Here is a 19,844-nt window from a genome sequence, read left to right on the forward strand (position 1 = left end):
CAATTTACATATATATTGTCCATTCACATCAGTCCCTAACCCTCAAGGGGCGTACAATCTAAGGTCCCTAACCCTCAAGGGGCGTACAATCTAAGGTCCCTAACCCTCAAGGGGCGTACAATCTAAGGTCCATAACCCTCAAGGGGCGTACAATCTAAGGTCCCTAACCCTCAAGGGGCGTACAATCTAAGGTCCATAACCCTCAAGGGGCGTACAATCTAAGGTCCCTAACCCTCAAGGGGTGTACAATCTAAGGTCCCTAACTCACATTCATACATATACTAGGGACAATTAAGCTACCAGCATGTCTTTGGAGTGTGGGAGGAAACTGGAATACCTGGAGGAAACCCACACAGGCACAGGGAGAACATGCAAGCTCCAGGCAGGTGGTGCCGTGGCTGGGATTTGAACCAACAACCCGAATACTGTCAGGTGGAAGTGCTAACCATTCAGCCACTGTGCTGCCCCTTTCCTATCTATTTAGTAATGCCAGCAGCATCAGGATTCAAAATAGTCAACATTGTTGGAGAGGGTGACGTTCCACTTTAATAACACAGAAAGGTCCAGAGTATATGAACAATTTTTGTAGCTGAGTCATAAAAGCAAAACTAAAATGTATCTGAGTATTACATACTGAAAACGCTATTTATTTTTAATAAAGCAAACTTCCCCCAATCATCCACGTCGCCATTCTTTATTTTCTTAAGAAATCACTTTGAAAAACACCTCCAAGCATTTCTAGGCCTGGCCATCTTGAGTTAGATGATTCATGTAGCATTTAATTCCTGGAATCCATCTGCCCTTAGCTCAGGCATGCAGGCAGGAGGGTGTGTTTAGTTGAGCAAGCCCCTCCTTGAGAAGCCTATGAAGACTCCGGGGATGTATGACATCATTTTGAAACCAGAAACCAGGAAGCAACTAAAGAAATGTAAAAAAAAAAGAAAAGTTTAAAACAAGTAAAGTTCACCATCTGTCAAACACCTCTAAAAAGCAAGCTGAACACAGATTGCTTTTCAGAGGCATGGCAGTTTAGAAGCAAATCTAAACTTGGCTTTACAGTAGGGATTGGACAGATAGACAATATAGCTTCCTATGATGTGGACTGCACAAGAAGTATATACCTTTTATGGAGAGTCAAAACATGTTTGTTTCAGATGGTGCAGGAAAGCATTAGAACCTCTGTCAAGTTTTTATTGCTGTCCATTTATCATAAAGTGATAGAAAATTTTAGACTAGTCACCAGAGCAAGAAATCTTCCAAACAGGGCCACAGCATGCCTCCCAACTTTCTGAGATGGGAACGAGGGCCACCTATTAGAAGCAGTATGTAAGCATAGGACACACCCCTTGCCACACCCGCCTTAACCAATCGCCAATCGCCCTGTAGCAGTTTTACACACATATACATATATATATACATACAGTATATTGCCAAAAATATTGGTCGGCCGGCCTTTCCCCGCACATGAACTCGAATGGCCCCCCTAGTCTTAGTCCGTAGGGTTCAATATGGAGTTGGCCCCGCCCTTTTCACGCACATGAACTTTAATGGCCCCCCAGTCTTAGTCCGTAGGGTCCAATATTGAGTTGGCCCCGCCCTTTGCAGCTATAACAGCTTCAACTCTTCTGGGAAGGCCGTCCACAAGGTTTAGGAGGGTGTCTATGGGAAGGTCGGACCATTCTTCCAGAGGCACATTTGTGAGGTCAGGCACTGATGTCGGGGGAGGAAGCCTGGCTCACAGTCTCCACTCTAATTCATCCCAAAGGTGTTCTATGGGGTTGAGGTCAGGACTCTGTGCAGGACAGTCAAGTTCCTCCACCCCAAACTGGCTCCTCCATGTCTTTATGGACCTTGCTTTGTGCCCTGGTGTGCAGTCATGTTGGAACAGGAAGGGGCCATCCCCAAACTCTTCCCACAAATTGTCCAAAATGTCTTGGTATGCTGACGCCTTAAGAGTTCCCTTCACTGGAACTAGGGGGCCAAGCCCAACCCCTGAAAAACAACCCCACTCCATAACCCCCCCTCCACCAAACTTTACACTTGGCACAGTGCAGTCAGGCAAGTACCGTTCTCCTGGCACCACCAAACTCAGACACGTCCATCAGATTGCCAGACAGAGAAGCATGATTGGTCACTCCAGAGAACATGTCTTCCCTGCTCTAGAGTCCAGTGGCGGCGTGCTTTACACCACTGCATCCGACGCTTTGCATTGCACTTGGTGATGGAAGGCTTGGATGCAGCTGCTCGGCCATGGAAACCCATTCCATGAAGCTCTCTATGCACTGTTGTTGGGCTCATCTGAAGGCCACACCAAGTTTGGAGGTCTTTAGCTATTGACTCTGCAGACAGTTGGCGACTTCTGCGCACTGTGCGCTTCAGCATGCGCTGACCCCGCCCTGTCATGTGACGTGGCCTACCACTTGGTGGCTGAGTGGCTGTTGTTCCCAGTTGCTTCCACTTTGTTATAATCCCACTAACAGTTGAGCGTGGAATATTTAGTAGCCAGGAAATGTCACGGATGGACTTATTGCACAGGTGACCACCTATCACGGGACCACGCTTGGAGTCACTGAGCTCCTGAGAGCGACCCATTCTTTCACCAATGTTTGTAGAAGCAGTCTGCATGCCTAGGGGCTTGATTGTATACACCTGTGTCCATGGAGGGGATTGGAACACCTGAATCACATGATTTGGAGGGCGGGCCCTATACTTTTGGCAATATAGTGTGTATATATGTGATTCTGCATTACAAGGTAAGGGGCATGTGTGCATGTCGTCCTACCCACACTGTCATTGGTTCCTCTAGGTGTCAATCACCCAGTCCTGGGCAGCAATTCATGGCTGGGACTCGGCAATCGGCGGAGCAGCTGACAGGAGAGGGATCTGTGTGTGTAAACAACAAAGATCTCTCTGGTGTCAGCGGGGACATGCTGGTTTTTATCTCTCTGCAAACAGGGAGATAAAAACCAGCATGTCCCCTAGTAAAACACCAAACAGTACACAATTAAATCTCTCCCTAACACACAGTTAACCCTTTGTTCTCCCCAGATATTAACCCCTTCCTGCCCACTGCCATTAGTACAGTGTCAGTGCTTTTTTTTAGCACTGATCAGTGTATTGGTGTCACTGGGGATGTCAGTGACACCAAGTCAGTTCCCCCCCAGTGTCAGAATGTCCGCCACAGTCCCGCTGATCGCCACCATTACTAGTAAAAATAAAAATCCCAGTATATATACCGCCATTTGTAAACGCTATAACTTTCACATAAACCAATTAATTTACATGTATTGGGATTTTTTATAGCAGACATTTCGCAGAATATATATTAGCCTAAATTTATGATGAAATTCGATATTTTCAATTTTTTTACTGGACATGTTTAGTAGCAAATAGTCAGAAATATTGTTTTTTCCTCAAAATTTTCAGTCTTTTTTTTTTCACAGCACAAAAAAGAAAAAACCCACAGGCGATCAAATACTACCGAAGGAAAGCTTTATTTGTGGAAAAAGGATGTAAATTTATGGGGAGACCAGATATAGTGAATGCAGGGTCCTGGGTTAAAAGGGGCAGCACCATGGCTAAATGGTTAGCACTTCCACCTGGCAGTACTAGGGGCGCTGGTTCGAATCCCAACCACAGCATCACCTGCCTGGAGTTTGCATGTTCTCCCTGTGCCTGCGTGGGTTTCCTCCAGTTTCCTCCCACACTCCAAAGACATGCTGGTAGGTGAATTGGCTCCTGTCTAAATTGTCCCTAGTATGTGTATGTATGAATGTGAGTTAGGGACCTTAGATTGTACACCCCTTGAGGGTTAGGGACCTTAGATTGTACACCCCTTGAGGGTTAGGGACCTTAGATTGTACACCCCTTGAGGGTTAGGGACCTTAGATTGTACGCCCCTTGAGGGTTAGGGACCTTAGATTGTACGCCCCTTGAGGGTTAGGGACCTTAGATTGTACGCCCCTTGAGGGTTAGGGACTGATGTGAAGGTGCTATACATATACAGTATATATATACACACATGTAAAGCACTGTGTAAATTGACAGCTATATAGGTACCTGTAATAAATAAATAAAAGGGGCAGCTGTCTTGATATACATTTCCTTTATTAGTGTGGTTATACTTTCACTTCTATTTCAGCACACTTTATGGGTTGTTTTTTTCACAATTAATTCCCAATTCTAATAAATAACTGTGCAAATATCATGGGACATAAAACCACCACCAGCAGGGCCCTCCTATCCCTCTTGTATTGAACTGTATTGTCTCCCGTTATATTGTAAAGCGCTGAGCAAACTGTTGGCACCATATAAATCCTGTATAATAATAATAATATATAAATCCTGTATAATAATAATAATAATATATAAATCCTGTATAATAATAATTTTATTCTTCAGGTACTCTGCTTTCAGAAAATATTTTTTTTTTTGGCGGGGGGCGGGTTACAGTAATTTTAACAACAAAAAATTCAGATTATAGCAAAAAATAAAAAAAAACTGCCTTGGTAGACAAGTGGATGAAAAGCTCCAAATGAGTGGGGTAAATAGTTGATACTTTGTAGAGCACATCATAGACAATAATACGTCCCATCTGCATATCATGCCACTCTCAATGATTAATAACTAGCAATCTTAGAAGCGAGAAATCTCTGAAAATCCCGTCTTGCGTGAATAATAGTAATAATTTAACACAAAAAATTCAGTATAAATCTCTGCATTTCCCAGTGAACTTTTTAGTGTATCTAAATCTGCTAGTCCATCTAGCACTCCCCTCCCTTCAGATTGAAAAGGCTGCTGTCCAAAGGTGTCTCTGTTGGTCCTCCATCCACAGCGTAGGCGCTCTAATACTGGAGGCGTGTTACTGGCCAGATCGCCATTTCAGGGAGAAGAAACAGCCAGATCACTGTTCTGTGTTCAGTGTTCTGTGTGTCTGCAAACACAGACCTCTGTGATTGCTGTGATTAGCCACAGCCGATCAACACATAGTTTTTTTTTTTTGGGCGGGGGGGGGTTACATTCATTTAACAACAAAAAATGCAGATTATAGGAAAAGATGAGAAAAACTGCCTTGGTAGACAAGTGGATGAAAGTGCCAGGCTCCAAATGAGTGGGGTAAATAGTTGATACTTTGTAGAGCACATCATAGACAACAATACGTCCCATCTGCATATCATGCCACTCTCAATGATTAATAACTAGCAATCTTAGAAGCGAGAGCGCTCTGAAAATCCCCCATCTTACATGAATAATAATAATTTAAACACAAATATAGATATGGCCCGATTTATACTGAATTTTGTAATTCAGTATAAATTGGGGCATTTCCCAGTGAACATTTTAGTGTATCTAAATCTGCTAGTCCATCTAGCACTCCCCTCAGATTGAAAAGGCTGCTGTCCAAAGGTGTCTCTTTTGCTCCTCCATCCAGAACGTAGGCGCTCTAATACCGGAGGCGTGTTACTGGCCAGATCGCCATTTCAGGGAGAAGAAACAGCCAGATCACTGTTCTGTGTGTCTGTAAACACAGACCTCTGTGATTGCTGTGATAGGCCACAGCCGATCAGCACATATTTTTTGGGGGGGTTACATTAATTTTAACAACCAAAAATGCAGATTATAGCAAAAATGAAAAAAACTGCCTTGGTAGGCAAGTGGATGAAAGGCTCCAAATGAGTGGGGTAAATAGTTGATACATTGTAGAGCACATCATAGACAACAATATGTCCCATCTGCATATCATGCCACTCTCAATGATTAATAACTAGCAATCTCAGAAGCGAGAAATCTCTGAAAATCCCCCATCTTGCATGAATAATACCAATAATTTAAACACAAAAATAGAAATGGCCCGATTTTTACTGAATTTTGTAATTCAGTATAAATCGGGGCATTTCCCAGTGAACTTTTTAGTGTATCTAAATCTGCTAGTCCATCTAGCACTCCCCTCAGATTGAAAAGGCTGCTGTCCAAAGGTGTCTCTTTTGCTCCTCCATCCAGAACGTAGGCGCTCTAATACCAGAGGCGTGTTACTAGCCAGATCACCATTTCAGGGAGAAGAAACAGCCAGATCACTGTTCTGTGTGTCTGTAAACACAGACCTCTGTGATTGCTGTGATTGGCCACAGCCGATCAGCACATATTTTTTTTTGGGGGGTTACATTAATTTTAACAACCAAAAATGTAGATTATAGCAAAAAAAAAAATGAAAAAACTGCCTTGGTAGACAAGTGGATGAAAGGCTCCAAATGAGTGGGGTAAATAGTTGATACATTGTAGAGCACATCATAGACAATAATACGTCCCATCTGCATATCATGCCACTCTCAATGATTAATAACTAGCAATCTTAGAAGCGAGAAATCTCTGAAAATCCCCTGTCTTACGTGAATAATAGTAATAATTTAACACAATAAATTCAGTATAAATCTGGGCATTTCCCAGTGAACTTTTTAGTGTATCTAAATCTGCTAGTCCATCTAGCACTCCCCTCCCTTCAGATTGAAAAGGCTGCTGTCCAAAGGTGTCTCTGTTTGTCCTCCATCCACAGCGTAGGCGCTCTAATACCGGAGGCGTGTTACTGGCCAGATCGCCATTTCAGGGAGAAGAAACAGCCAGATCACTGTTCAGTGTTCTGTGTGTCTGTAATCACAGACCTCTGTGATTGCTGTGATTGGCCACAGCCGATCAACACATAGTTTTTTTTTTTTTGGGGGGGGGGGGGTTACATTAATTTAACAACAAAAAAATGCAGATTATAGGAAAAAATGTAAAAACTGCCTTGGTAGACAAGTGGATGAAAGTGCCAGGCTTCAAATGAGTGGGGTAAATAGTTGATACTTTGTAGAGCACATCATAGACAACAATACGTCCCATCTGCATATCATGCCACTCTCAATGATTAATAACTAGCAATCTTAGAAGCGAGAAATCTCTGAAAATCCCCCATCTTACATGAATAATACTAATAATTTAAACACAAAAATAGAGTTTCCTTACAAAATTCAGAATAAAATCGGGGCATTTCCCAGTGAACTTTTTCAAAAGACGGGCCGGTCCCTGAAAATCGCGGTCCTGTTCTCAGACCAATCTCACGAGTACAGCTTTGCTGGAATAGAATATTTATGTTGCAATACATAATTATGTCATTTAGGAAGTAGCTTGTGACTAATATTTTCTGTGGCTCGCTGTTGCAACTTGCCCAAAATTCTCGTAAATAAAAACGAACAAACATTACAAAATCATCATTTTACAGATTCAGGTTTCTACCGATTTACTTTTCCCAGTGCTCTGTTTGTTAGACAAATAATCGTAACGTTTACCCTCATGGCACGAGGAGTCAGCCGGCGCTGGGATCGCATCTGAGCAAACGAATATTAAATGTGGGAATTTGTTGGGTGACAGCACACAAGGGAGGACAAAAAAAAGACAATAACCTCGAGATAAAACGGCTGAAAATGATTTACTGTGTTGTGGGTTTTCACACACAGCAGATGATCATATCTCATCGGTACCAAAGATTCTCTCTGCTTTACCCCGTCTAGTATTTTTCGCTATTATAGTAGCCTCCCTAGCAGTCTGATTATGTCCGTATTTCTGTGCTCAAAGCGGTACTTTTTTTTGCATGGAAATATGTATTTTTTTATTGTAGGCCTGTAATTTTTAGGAATAACTCACTGAAATCTGTCCAAACAAGAGTCTAGTAAACATCCCGGGTAGGATACAATTTGAAACACGAAATCATAAATTATAATTTAATAAATAATCATGAAAAATAATATAATAATAATACATTTAATTCAATAATATAATCAAACCAAAAACACTGAAATGTGAAATAGAGCGCCAAGTTTGCACATCGCTGAGCAAAGTCGCAGAATCGTTTTCAGTGTCTGATGAGGAATTTCCCCCACCAATCATTATCACTCAATTCTGCAAGTGGTTCTGATTTACTATCGCTGTTCTCTAGCCGGTCTAAACCCGCTTTTGACCTAAAGGGACGCTTTTTGGACGCCATGGACGTTTCTCAGTTTCCAGGCAGAAAGAACAGTAAAAATGCAGGCAGGGCGCCGGACAAAGCACTCGGGACAAAATGTATGTGAAATGGTTTGATACAGGAATGTTATACTATGTGATTTTAGTGTATTTAGTGAATGTCACTTTTACAACTTTCATATTTCCCGCCAGTTCCGTCCCCCGTACGTCCCGACGTCGCAGGGAACGGAACCCGGAAGACAAATGCCGGCATCGGCCGGAGGAGATTGCTGGGGACACTGCAGGGGGGACATCGCGGGAGCGCAGGACAAGGTAAGTGAAGAAGAGATCCCGGAGTAACGCTGAAGTGTATTCCTGAGTGTAGCTCAGGGTTACCACTTGTGGTGCTGAAACTTTACCCCAAGCTACACTCGGGAATACCGCCAGGGGGGTTAAAGGATAAGTTTACCTTTTGACAAAAAATAATAAATGCATAATTTGTTGCAGGTAAAAAAAAAAGTGCATTTATTATTGTTCGTTGCAGGAGCCTGGAAAGCAGTGCACCAGCGATCAGCAGATTGCTGGTGTCATGCAGGTCCCCTGCAGACCTGTCAGTCTATCGGCATGCCAGTATGTAATGTATGGACAGGCAGATATACTGACAGGAAGAATCTATCACAGGATGGGGGGGGGGGCAGCGGTGTTTTGGCTGAAAAAATGCTTGGCACGCCTAAATGTGTGTAAGTGCGCCTATACGCTAGGCACGTTTCGCACTTCAGTGTTCATTTACTTCAATAGCCAGAATAAATGAGTTATTATGACCAATAAACAAATGAACACCCAAGCAGTTGTTGCACAGAACTTTACTGGAGCACGGTAAAACGCATCAAAAATGCACCGGAATGCACACGTCCCTATTTAACCCCTTCATGCTGGCACCTCCCGGCCCTTTAAGAGTTTCAGAATCCGGGAGGCGGGACGGGCGGGGTTTAGGGATCATGTGACCACCGTGACACATCGTCACATGATCGGGAAAGGTCCCGATCGAAAGAGGAGACCGAGACCTTTCCGTGAGTACCAGACATGTGTGCTGGGAGCGTGCAAGGCATGCGCTCTCAGCACATATGTTTTTTCTTACCTGAACGCAAATGTGCGGCCGCTCGGCATCTAGGCCAAGATGCCGGGAGGCCACACATTTGTGTGCGGACGGCGTGAAGAGGTTAAATTGAAGGAAAAAAAGAGGGGAAAATAAATGAACTGGAATGCGTAATGAAATGCACTGGAACGCGTCAAAAAAACGCATCGGAACACGCAAAAAATGTGTCAAACATGCACATGCAAAAACACATGCCGAACGCATCTGGACTGCATTTCTATAGTGTGAACCGACCTTTATGGTCAGTTCACACAACATGCATTTCAGTTGCTTTTTTTCTGCATCCAAAACGCACAGAAAGTAGGTAACATGGTTGCATTCCTGTTCATTTTTTCCTCTCTTTTTCTCGTGTAGTCCAGTGCGGTTTTGGTGCGTTCCGGTGCGTTTTACCGCGTTCCAGTACAGTTCTGTGCAGATAAAATGCAGCCTGTTCTACTTTTTCTTTCTGCAACCGGAACGCACTGGAACTGCAAGCACCGATGTGAACTATGACATTGACAACCATATAAACTACTTTCTGTGTGTTTTGGATGCAGAAAAAAAAGCAACTGCAATGCATGTAGTGTGAACCGGCCATCAGGGTTCCTTTTTATGTGGGCCCTCCTCCCATGGCCACATAGACTGGGCATGTCTCGGTTCTATCTGCTGTTGGTAGACCTGATAGGGCTTGACGTTTCAGTCCCTATGGTAAGTTGGCACTCTGGGCGTTGTTTTTGGTATGGTGACCAGGGAGGGGGTAGGTACGTCGTCAGGGTCATCATTCTTCGGCATTTGGGAGACTCACCCTGTGTGTCCTGTTTACCATTACTACCGAAAGTGAACAAATTTCACAGATCTTGGGTTGTCCCCAGAACAGGAAAAGAGGGGAAATCTTCAAATGGAGACACTAGTACTGATGACACCCCTTACCCTAGGGGGATTTCCTCTTACTTCCTGTTTTGGTTATGAGACAGGTAATGAAGGGAAATCTCCCCAACAGATGGAGACCCCCCCTTTACTGCATCCAAAATGGAAAACGTTTGCATTTAGTTCACTTTAAGAGTGATGGTTCCACATGGTGTCAAGTGGGTGTTGCCATTGTTGACTATCCGGCCTGTCCGCCTGATCCTCTCCATTTCCTAGCAAGTTACAGACCCAAAACTGACATGCAGTTGAACAGCCGCAGCATGCTTGTTTAGACCACTGGCTTACTACACGGTGAAGCCAGAGTGGCGGTGACAACCTAATGTCAGCTCCACATTGCTGCACTCACAGGTTCACTTTAAAATTTGCCAACTCTTCCCACAACAAATATGGCTGCCGAGTCAACTCCCTTGGCAGTGTCACTTCCTTGTCGTGCTCATTGCCGCAATGAGTCCGTTGGTTGTTTTCCTCCGGCAGGAAACTCTAACCACAACACGAAGGTTCCGTATCCGAACTGCTGCCATGGAGACCGAGGATGGGGGAGAGCCGGGGCCACTGTGGGTGTCGGAGACTCTGCGGGTGCTCGCTGCTGCCCTGCGGGAGTGCGGGGCGCCCTTTACCATCTGGTTCAAAGAGAGCAACCAGAAGAACCTGAGGAGCCGGGACTTCCTGGTGCCCCGGGGAGCGCTGAGGAATTCCTTCCCCGAGGGAGAGGTGCACATGGCATGGGGAGGGGGCAGGGAAAGCTGACAACCCTATGTTATCAGAGGCACTACAAGTCCCAGCATACACTGCCACCATATTCTTATCTATGGAACTACAAGTCCCAGCATACATTGCCACCCTAGTATTATCTATGGAACTTACAAGAATCTAGCAAGCACTGCCCTCCTAGCGACATACAGTATATGGAACTACAAGTCCCAGCATGCACTGCCTTCCTATAAACATATGTCTGCACAAGTCCCAGCACGCACGGCCACCTTTTTATCTATGGAACTACAAGTCCCAGCATGCACGGCCACCTTATCTATGGAACTACAAGTCCCAGCATGCACGGGCACCCTAGTGTAATCTTTGTCACTACAAGTCGTAGCATACCAGACAACACTGAGCTTACTCTTTCAGGCCCTCTATTATTTATTTCAGGTACTTATATAGATGGAGGAGGAGAAATAAATTGTAATCATTACACCACACATTTGGCAGATATAAAAGAAATGATAGAAGTTACATTAATTATTTATTTCAGGTACTTATATAGCGCCATCAATTTACACAGCTCTGTACATATATATTGTACATTCACATCAGTCCCTAACCCTCAAGGGGCGTACGATCTAAGGTCCCTAACCCTCAAGGGGCGTACAATCTAAGGTCCCTAACCCTCAAGGGGCGTACAATCTAAGGTCCCTAACCCTCAAGGGGCGTACAATCTAAGGTCCCTAACCCTCAAGGGGCGTACAATCTAAGGTCCCTAACCCTAAAGGGGCGTACAATCTAAGGTCCCTAACCCTCAAGGGGCGTACAATCTAAGGTCCCTAACCCTCAAGGGGTGTACAATCTAAGGTCCCTAACTCACATTCATACATACACATACTAGGGACAATATATACAGGAGCCAATTCACCTACCAGCATGTCTTTAGAGTGGTGTGGGTGGAAACCGGAGTACCCGGAGGAAACCCACACAGGCAGAATATGCAAACTCCAGGTAGGTGGTGCTGTGAACCAACAACCCTAGTACTGCCAGGCGGAAGTGCTAATCATTTAGCCACTGTGCTGCCCAGAAACAATAGTGTGCAATTTGCCTTTTTCTCTTTTAGGGCTCTATGTCCCTACATCCTTCAAGCAGCTGCTGCTTCTCTGTTTTAGGAAGCTTTTCCAGGTCATAACCAAAACAGTTTATTGCTGTCAAACGATTCCAATGAGGTATAAATTGCTTCATGATGCACATCTGAATGCGTTTATTAAAGCAGTCATTCCATTATTGAAATACTGCTTTAAAGCGGAGCTCCACCCAAACGGGGAAGTTTCGCTTTAAGGACTGCTCCCCCGCTCCCCATTAAGAATTGGCACCTTTGGGGGGCGGGCACCAGAATTTGACAGGTACTTGCTCCCACTTCCGGTCCGATCACCTAGGCGATTGGAATCGGAAGGTGTCCTCCCTCCCTCCCTGTAGTTTTTTTGGGACACGTGACAGGTCCCAAAAGACTACAGTACCATTCATGAAGCGCAGCGCTTCTCGCACATGCGCAGTGGGTACCCGGCTGTGAAGCTGCAAGCTATCAGCCAGGTGCCCACACTGAAGATGCCGGCCTCCTGGAATACAGGACGGCCTGTGAAACGGGCTGCGGGGGACACCATGGGACCGAGGGACAGGCAAGTGGCTGTTTTTTGAAAAGTCAGCAGCTACAGTTTTTGTAGCTGCTGACTTTTATTTATTTTTTTTGCAGGGTGAGTGGAACTCCGCTTTAAGTGAATATCAATTATAAAGCCTCATAAACAGAAAATGCCTAAAACACCTTTTGAAAGTGAGCGAAGTTTAAAACAATGAAACAAAGTATCACCATAGTGAGTTTTGGAATACACTGGGATCTCATAAGAGTTACATTGTACTGGAGTCTTCCAGCAAACTAAAAGTGATTTTCTTTTCCAGGTTCCGGCAGATCTGATCCAGAAGCTGATGACATTAAAAGTCCCGGGAACTCTCCCTATTAAAAAATGTCAGCAGACAGAAGCCGGGCTTGTCATCCAGCTGGACAGGCTTGACACCTTCCATCGAATTCTGAGAGACTTCACACCGTATATGAGGCCTGTCCCGCCCTCCTCGGATGCAGTACAGACCGCACTGATCCTGAACTGCGCCCCCCTGCACGCTTGCACCAGTCTGGACACCTTCAAGCTCAGTCACCTTAGAGCCGTATTAGTGGCAGATCACATGGCAGAGGTGCTCACACTAAGAGGGTTAGTGAAATTTTAAAAGACTTTAGGGTTTGGTTAGACCAGGGCTAGGCAACCTGAGAGCTGCAGGACTACAAGTTCCATCATGCCTCTGCAAGTCATAGCTATAACTGTCAGTTTTGTAATCTTTGCACTGCCTCATGGGAAATGTAGTTGCACAACAGCTAGAGAGCCGCAGGTTGCCTACCCCTGGGTTAGAGCATTTCTAAATCCCAAAAACATACAGCATTCCAGTCCTTATAGCAGTATGAAACCCAAAACGCAAACATTAATTACATTGCAGCCTACGAATTCTTAGATTTGGTGGCTGCATTTGTTTTCTTCTATTTTCAGCTGTAGATCCAGCCAGCAAGTCTTGTTTTTCAAAAGTACAAGCTGTCTTGCAGTTGTAGCAGTTAGAGGGTTGAGACAAACCATTTACCACTGACAGGGGTGCTTACAATGATCAGCTTTGATTTATTTATGTAAAACCTTTATCTCAAAGGGAAAAGAACTGTTTTCTGTAAGTGCCTATAAAGTGTGAGCTCCCCTCAGAAAAGGCTGCTGTCCAAAGGTGTCTCTGTTGCTCCTACATCCAGAGAGTAGGCGCTCTAATACAAGAGGAGTGTTACTGGCTAGATCACCATTTCAGGGAGAAAAAACAGCCAGATCACTGTTCTGTGTGTTTGTAAACACAGACCTCGGTGATTGCTGTGATTGGCCACAGCTGGTCATCACGTATACAGCCAAAATAATTGGCTGAAATCTGCTGACAAATTCGTGCTGTGTCCCCTCCCCCCAGGCTGACAATGCTGCTTTCCAAAGGTGTCTCTGTTGCTCCTTCATGCAGAGTGGGGGCGCTCTAATACAGGAGGTGAGTTACTAGCCAGATCACATGGTGAAAACAGAAGGGGAAAAAAGACTAAAAATGACTAATGCAGTCACCACATCTAAGGATTGGTAAGCTGCAATATATTACATTTTTGGTTTACTATAACTTTAAATGGAGTGTCTGTATTAGTTTTATTTTTTCCGGCTATGTTTCCCTTTTTCACCTTGTGGTCCTGCCAGTAACACAGCTGCTGTCCGTCCATGCTTATTCTCATTTCTCCATTGTGTCTGTGGCGGCAGCCATGGGTATCACCCGAATTGCACTGCAAACATGTCTGATATTTTTAAAGCTGATGCTTAATCTGTTTATATTTGCCTTATCTGGTTTCACCCTCCCCCCTCATCAACTTGCTAATTAGGGTTTCAGTGGGAGGAATAGTGCCCCCTCACTGGTGTCAGTGGGAGGAATAGTGCCCCCTCGCTGGTGTCAGTGGGAAGAATAGTGCCCCCTCGCTGGTGTCAGTGGGAAGAATAGTGCCCCCTCGCTGGTGTCAGTGGGAAGAATAGTGCCCCCTCACTGGTGTCAGTGGGAGGAATAGTGCCCCCTCGCTGGTGTCAGTGGGAAGAATAGTGCCCCCTCGCTGGTGTCAGTGGGAAGAATAGTGCCCCCTCACTGGTGTCAGTGGGAGGAATAGTGCCCCCTCGCTGGTGTCAGTGGGAAGAATAGTGCCCCCTCGCTGGTGTCAGTGGGAAGAATAGTGCCCCCTCGCTGGTGTCAGTGGGAGGAATAGTGCCCCCTCGCTGGTGTCAGTGGGAGGAATAGTGCCCCCTCGCTGGTGTCAGTGGGAGGAATAGTGCCCCCTCGCTGGTGTCAGTGGGAGGAATAGTGCCCCCTCGCTGGTGTCAGTGGGAGGAATAGTGCCCCCTCGCTGGTGTCAGTGGGAGGAATAGTGCCCCCTCGCTGGTGTCAGTGGAAGGAATAGTGCCCCCTCGCTGGTGTCAGTGGGAGGAATAGTGCCCCCTCGCTGGTGTCAGTGGGAGGAATAGTGCCCCCTCGCTGGTGTCAGTGGGAGGAATAGTGCCCCCTCGCTGGTGTCAGTGGGAGGAATAGTGCCCCCTCGCTGGTGTCAGTGGGAGGAATAGTGCCCCCTCGCTGGTGTCAGTGGGAGGAATAGTGCCCCCTCGCTGGTGTCAGTGGAGAGAATAGTGTCCCTTTGCTGGTGATAGTGGAGGAAATAGTGCCCCGTCATTGGTGTCAGTGGGAGGAATAGCGCCTCGTCATTGGTATCAGTGGAGGGAGTAGTGCCCCGTCATTGGTGTCATTGGAGGGAATAGTGCCCCCTCATTGGTGTCAGTGGAGGGAATAGTGCCCCGTCATTGGTGTCAGTGGAGAGAATAGTGCCCCATCATGGGTGTCAGTGGAGAGAATAGTGCCCCATCATGGGTGTCAGTGGAGGGAATAGTGCCCCCTCATTGGTGTCAGTGGAGGGAATAGCGCAACCTCATTGGTGTCAGTGGAGGGAATTGTGCCCCCTCATTGGTGTCAGTGGAGGGAATTGTGCCCCCTCATTGGTGTCAGTGGAGGGAATTGTGCCCCGTCATTGGTGTCAGTGGAGGGAATTGTGCCCCTTCATTGGTGTCCATGGGAGAAGTAGTGCCCTATCGTTGGTGTCCATGGGAGAAATAGTGCCCCATCGTTGGTGTCCGTGGGAGGAATAGTGCCCCATCGTTGGTGTCCGTGGGAGGAATAGTGCCCTGTTGTTGTCAGTAGCAGGAATTATGCCCCATTGTTGGTGGCAGTGGGATATAGTGTCTTGAATCAGTGGAAGGCAAAGTGCCACAAGTGCCAGATAAAGGCACGCAAAGGGACGCATCTGACCCCGTGCCACAGTTTTGAGACCACTGGGCTAGATAATGTTGGGTGTCCTCCAACCAGAAAATGAGGTGGGCTGTATCTGACTTGCTGCAGCTTCTAATGCAGACTATGAGAAGCTCACAGTGTGCAGTGAAATCAGAGTAAGCAATATCAGTCCAGGAGAGAAGCCGGTAAAACTTTGCAAGACTAAAGGGAAAGCTGGAGGTCAGATTTAAATATATTTCTCTTTGAAGGTTTCATTTTACGTAACCCAGTTTCTGATGCAGTAGATGTAGAGCTCTCGTTTGTGTTCATTTTTCCAGGGAACAGGTCCATTTGATACCTCCAATCAGGAACAAGGACATTGGTGACTTTTTGAAGCAGCTGGGGATCACATGGCCTTCTGTTAAATCTCTGGATGTAGATCAGACCATTTCTAGATACAAGTATTGCTTGAAGGAAGAACTTGGCAGCAGCAGCAGCAGTGTCAGTGGGGACTGTCACCCGCCAGCAGATGCGTCTTCTGTGTCCGCCCTCTTCAGTGTACATCTGAAATCCAGTTCTCAGGAGCATGGCCTCTGCCTGGAGGGATATGACCCAAATATCGACCATTTCCTGGGTAAGTCGGATTTGTTACATTTTGTGTATTTTGCTTTCCTTGGTCCCTCTCCCCCCTCACCCACCCCATTTATATTTAATTACATTTTTATATTAAGTCTTTCCATTTTTGTTAACCACTTCCCATCCGGCCGCTGTATATAAACGGCTGGACAGTGGCAGTCCAGGGGCGGGTTGCCGTTCATAAACGGCGCCCGTCATTTTGGATTGTGCGCGCTACCTGGGAGCGTGTAGCACCGCGATCCGGTGGACACAGTGGAACACCAATCGCTGTACGGGACCTCTGTGTAAGGTGCCGATCATGTGATCACTGATTGGCCAATCAGTGATCACATGAATAGGTGTAAGCAAGATGTCACTTCTGACATCATTGCTTATTACATGTGAAATTGTGAATGATCCCAGAGGTCACATGGTACAGGGCTATTCACAACAGCCTTGTACCATGTGACAAGCTGTGACCAATCACATCTCTCACAGTATTTCTCAATGGCTGCAAGAATGGAGCCAGAGAGGAGAAATTATTGCTTTTACAGCCTTTATGGCTGTAAAAGCAATCAGTGTAAAAAAAAAAAAATCTTCATCACCCCCCACAAGTAGTACAGTGTCACTACGATATGGTGACACTGTACTGCTAGGATGACAGTATGTTAAAAAGAAAAAAAAAATTATATAAAAAAAAATTAAATAAAAATGTAAAAATCACATTCACAGCTCACACAGTATTTCTCAATGACTGCAAGAATGCAGACAGAGAAGGAGAAATAATTGCTTTTACAGCCTTTATGGGTGTAAAAGCAATCAGTGTAAAAAAAAAAAAACTTCATCACCCCCCACAAGTAGTACAGTGTCACCATGGTGACACTGTACTGCTAGGGTGACAGTATGTAAAAAAAAAAACCCCATAAATAATAATATAAAAAAATAAATTAAAAATGTAAAAAAAAATGTTTAAAATTTTTAAATTTTGGTTATAAACTAATTTGGGTTATTTTTTTTTTACTAAAAAGATAACTGAATAAATTTTGGCCAAGATTTATGAAGAAAGATGATTTATTTGCAAAATTTTATAAGAAAAACACTTTTTTTCAAAATTTTGGGGATTTTTCATTTATATAGCAAAAAAATAAAAATCCCAGTGGTGAATAAATACCACCAAAATAAAGTTTTATCTGTCTCAAAAAAATGCTAAAAAATTCATTTGGGTACAGCGTTGCACGACCGCACAATTGTCATTTAAAGTGCGACAGCGCTGAAAGCTGAAAATTGGCCTGGACAGGAAGGGGGTGAAAGTGTCCGGACTGGAAGTGGGTAAATACCTTATTTTACACCCAGTTGTTTTGGGTATGGTGGAGCAGGTAACTAATATCTGTTCCTGTCATGTGACTGTGCTAGTGCTTGGGGGGTGGGGAGGAAGTCTTGAGCCCTGTGTAAGCTCTGACTAGAGCAGTAGTATGCTATGATAACACATCCTGACCACTTTTTAGGAAATCTGAGTGATAGATAGAGGTCTCCATTGCTGACTTCTCCCTCTGGAAATGCTGTTGGCCTGGCTGTCATTCTGAGTCTCCTACTGATACTATATATGCGAACAAGGTCTCTTGCTTTTTGCTTGACTTATTTTGCACAGGCCAGTGGATGAAAGAGGAAGAAAGGCAGTGGGAGAAATTTACTAAAACTGGAGCACTCAGAATTTGCTGCAGCTGTGCATGGGAGCCAATCCGCTTCTAACTTCAGCTTGTTCAGTTAGGCTTTGGCAATAAAACCTGGAAGCTGATTGGTTTCTATGCAGAGCTGCACCAGATTTTGCACTCTGTGGTTTTAGTAAAGAACCCCCATAGTGTCAGACAACCAACTAGCCCTTTCATGGTAAGAACAGTTTATTCTATGCCAGGGGTTTCCAAACTTTCCAAAGGGCTAGTTTACTGTCCTTCATACTTTAGGAGGCTGGACTGTCACCAGTGTGAGTAGAAAATGCCTAAGGTTTGGAGGTCTGTGGAAGTAAAGAAATACAAAGTGCCTGTGGTCAGTAGGAGGAGGAATAGTGCCCTATCTTTGCTGCCAGTTGGAGGAATAGTGCTCCATTATTGGTGTCAGTTGGAGGAATAGTGCTCCATCATTGGTGTCAGCTGGAGGAATAGTGCCCCATCATTGGTATCAGTGGGAGGAATAGTGCCCCATCATTGGTATCAGTTGGAGGAATAGTGCTCCATTATTGGTGTCAGTTGGAGGAATAGTGCCCCATCATTGGTGTCAGTTGGAGGAATAGTGCTCCATTATTGGTGTCAGTTGGAGGAATAGTGCTCCATCATTGGTGTCAGTTGGAGGAATAGTGCTCCATTATTGGTGTCAGTTGGAGGAATAGTGCCCCATCATTGGAGTCAGGGGGAGGAATTGTGCTCCATCATTGGTGTCAGTGGGGGGAAATAGTGTCCCATCATTGGTATTAGTGTAAGCTCCATGGAGCAGGGCCCACCTAACCCTCTTGTATTGAACTATATCATTGCTGTATTGTCTCCCTTTATATTGTAAAGTGCTGAGCAGACTGTTGGCGCTATATAAATCCTGTATAATATTAGTGGGAGGAATAGTGCCCCATCATTGGTGTCAGGGGGAGAAATAGTGCTACATTTTTTTTATTAGTTGGAGGACTAGTGCCCCATCTTTGGAGTCAGTTGGAGGCATAGTGCTCCATCAATGCTGTCAATGGGGGCAACAGTTCTCCATCAATGGTATTAGTTGGAGGAATAGTGCTCCATCATTGGTGTCAGTGGGGGGAGGAACAGTGCTTCATCATCGGTTTTAGTTGGAGGAATAATGCTCCATCATTGGTGTCAGGGGGAGGAATAGTGTTCCATTATTCGTATTAGTTGGAGGAATAGTGCTCCATCATTGGATTCAGTTGGAGGAATAGTGCCCCATCATTGGTATCAGTGGGAGGAATAGTGCCCCATCATTGGTGTCAGTGGAAGGAATAGTGCCCCATCATTGGTATCAGTGGGAGGAATAGTGCCCCATCATTGGTGTCAGTGGGAGGAATAGTGCCCCATCATTGGTATTAGTGGGAGGAATAGTGTCCCATCATTGGTATTAATGGGAGGAATAGTGTCCCATCATTGGTGTCAGTGGGAGGAATAGTGCCCCATCATTGGTATTAATGGGAGGAATAGTGTCCCATCATTGGTGTCAGTGGGAGGAATAGTGCCCCATCATTGGTATCAGTGGGAGGAATAGTGCCCCATCGTTGGTATCAGTGGGAGGAATAGTGCCCCATCATTGGTATCAGTGGGAGGAATAGTGCCCCATCATTGGTATCAGTGGGAGGAATAGCTCCCCATCATTGGTATCAGTGAGAGGAATAGTGTCCCATCATTGGTATCAGTGGGGGGAATAGTGCCCCATCATTGGTGTCAGTGAGAGGAATAGTGCCCCATCATTGGTATCAGTGGGAGGAATAGTGCCCCATCATTGGTATCAGTGGGAGGAATAGCTCCCCATCATTGGTATCAGTGAGAGGAATAGTGTCCCATCATTGGTATCAGTGGGGGGAATAGTGCCCCATCAT

At 45.2% G+C, this 19,844-nt stretch overlaps 1 protein-coding gene and 1 long non-coding RNA gene across 6 annotated transcripts in view; one reads left to right on the forward strand and one right to left on the reverse strand.

Moving 5' to 3' along the window:
- Positions 1–618: 618 nt before the first annotated feature.
- LOC149442030 (uncharacterized) lies at positions 619–7,104 on the reverse strand. Its single transcript, XR_016307250.1, has 2 exons — positions 7,000–7,104; positions 619–918 (listed from the first exon to the last, which is right to left on the reverse strand). It is a non-coding gene; the product is annotated as an uncharacterized LOC149442030 (long non-coding RNA).
- A 3,425-nt stretch (positions 7,105–10,529) lies between these two features.
- DALRD3 (DALR anticodon binding domain containing 3) overlaps positions 10,530–19,844 on the forward strand; it is a 47,826-nt gene continuing 38,511 nt past the window's right edge. For 4 of the 5 annotated variants that reach the window (XM_089656610.1, XM_089656608.1, XM_089656611.1 and 1 more), the window contains exons 1-3: positions 10,530–10,747; positions 12,692–12,999; positions 15,985–16,280. In XM_089656610.1, the coding sequence (XP_089512736.1) occupies positions 10,556–10,747; positions 12,692–12,999; positions 15,985–16,280 (796 nt within the window). In that variant the 5' untranslated portion in view covers positions 10,530–10,555. The other variant, XM_089656612.1, reaches the window with a different exon arrangement.

Source organism: Staurois parvus, unplaced genomic scaffold (genome assembly GCF_062004578.1).
Source record: "Staurois parvus isolate SC_StPar_1 unplaced genomic scaffold, SC_StPar_1.0 ptg000920l, whole genome shotgun sequence".
NCBI lineage: Eukaryota > Metazoa > Chordata > Amphibia > Anura > Ranidae > Staurois > Staurois parvus.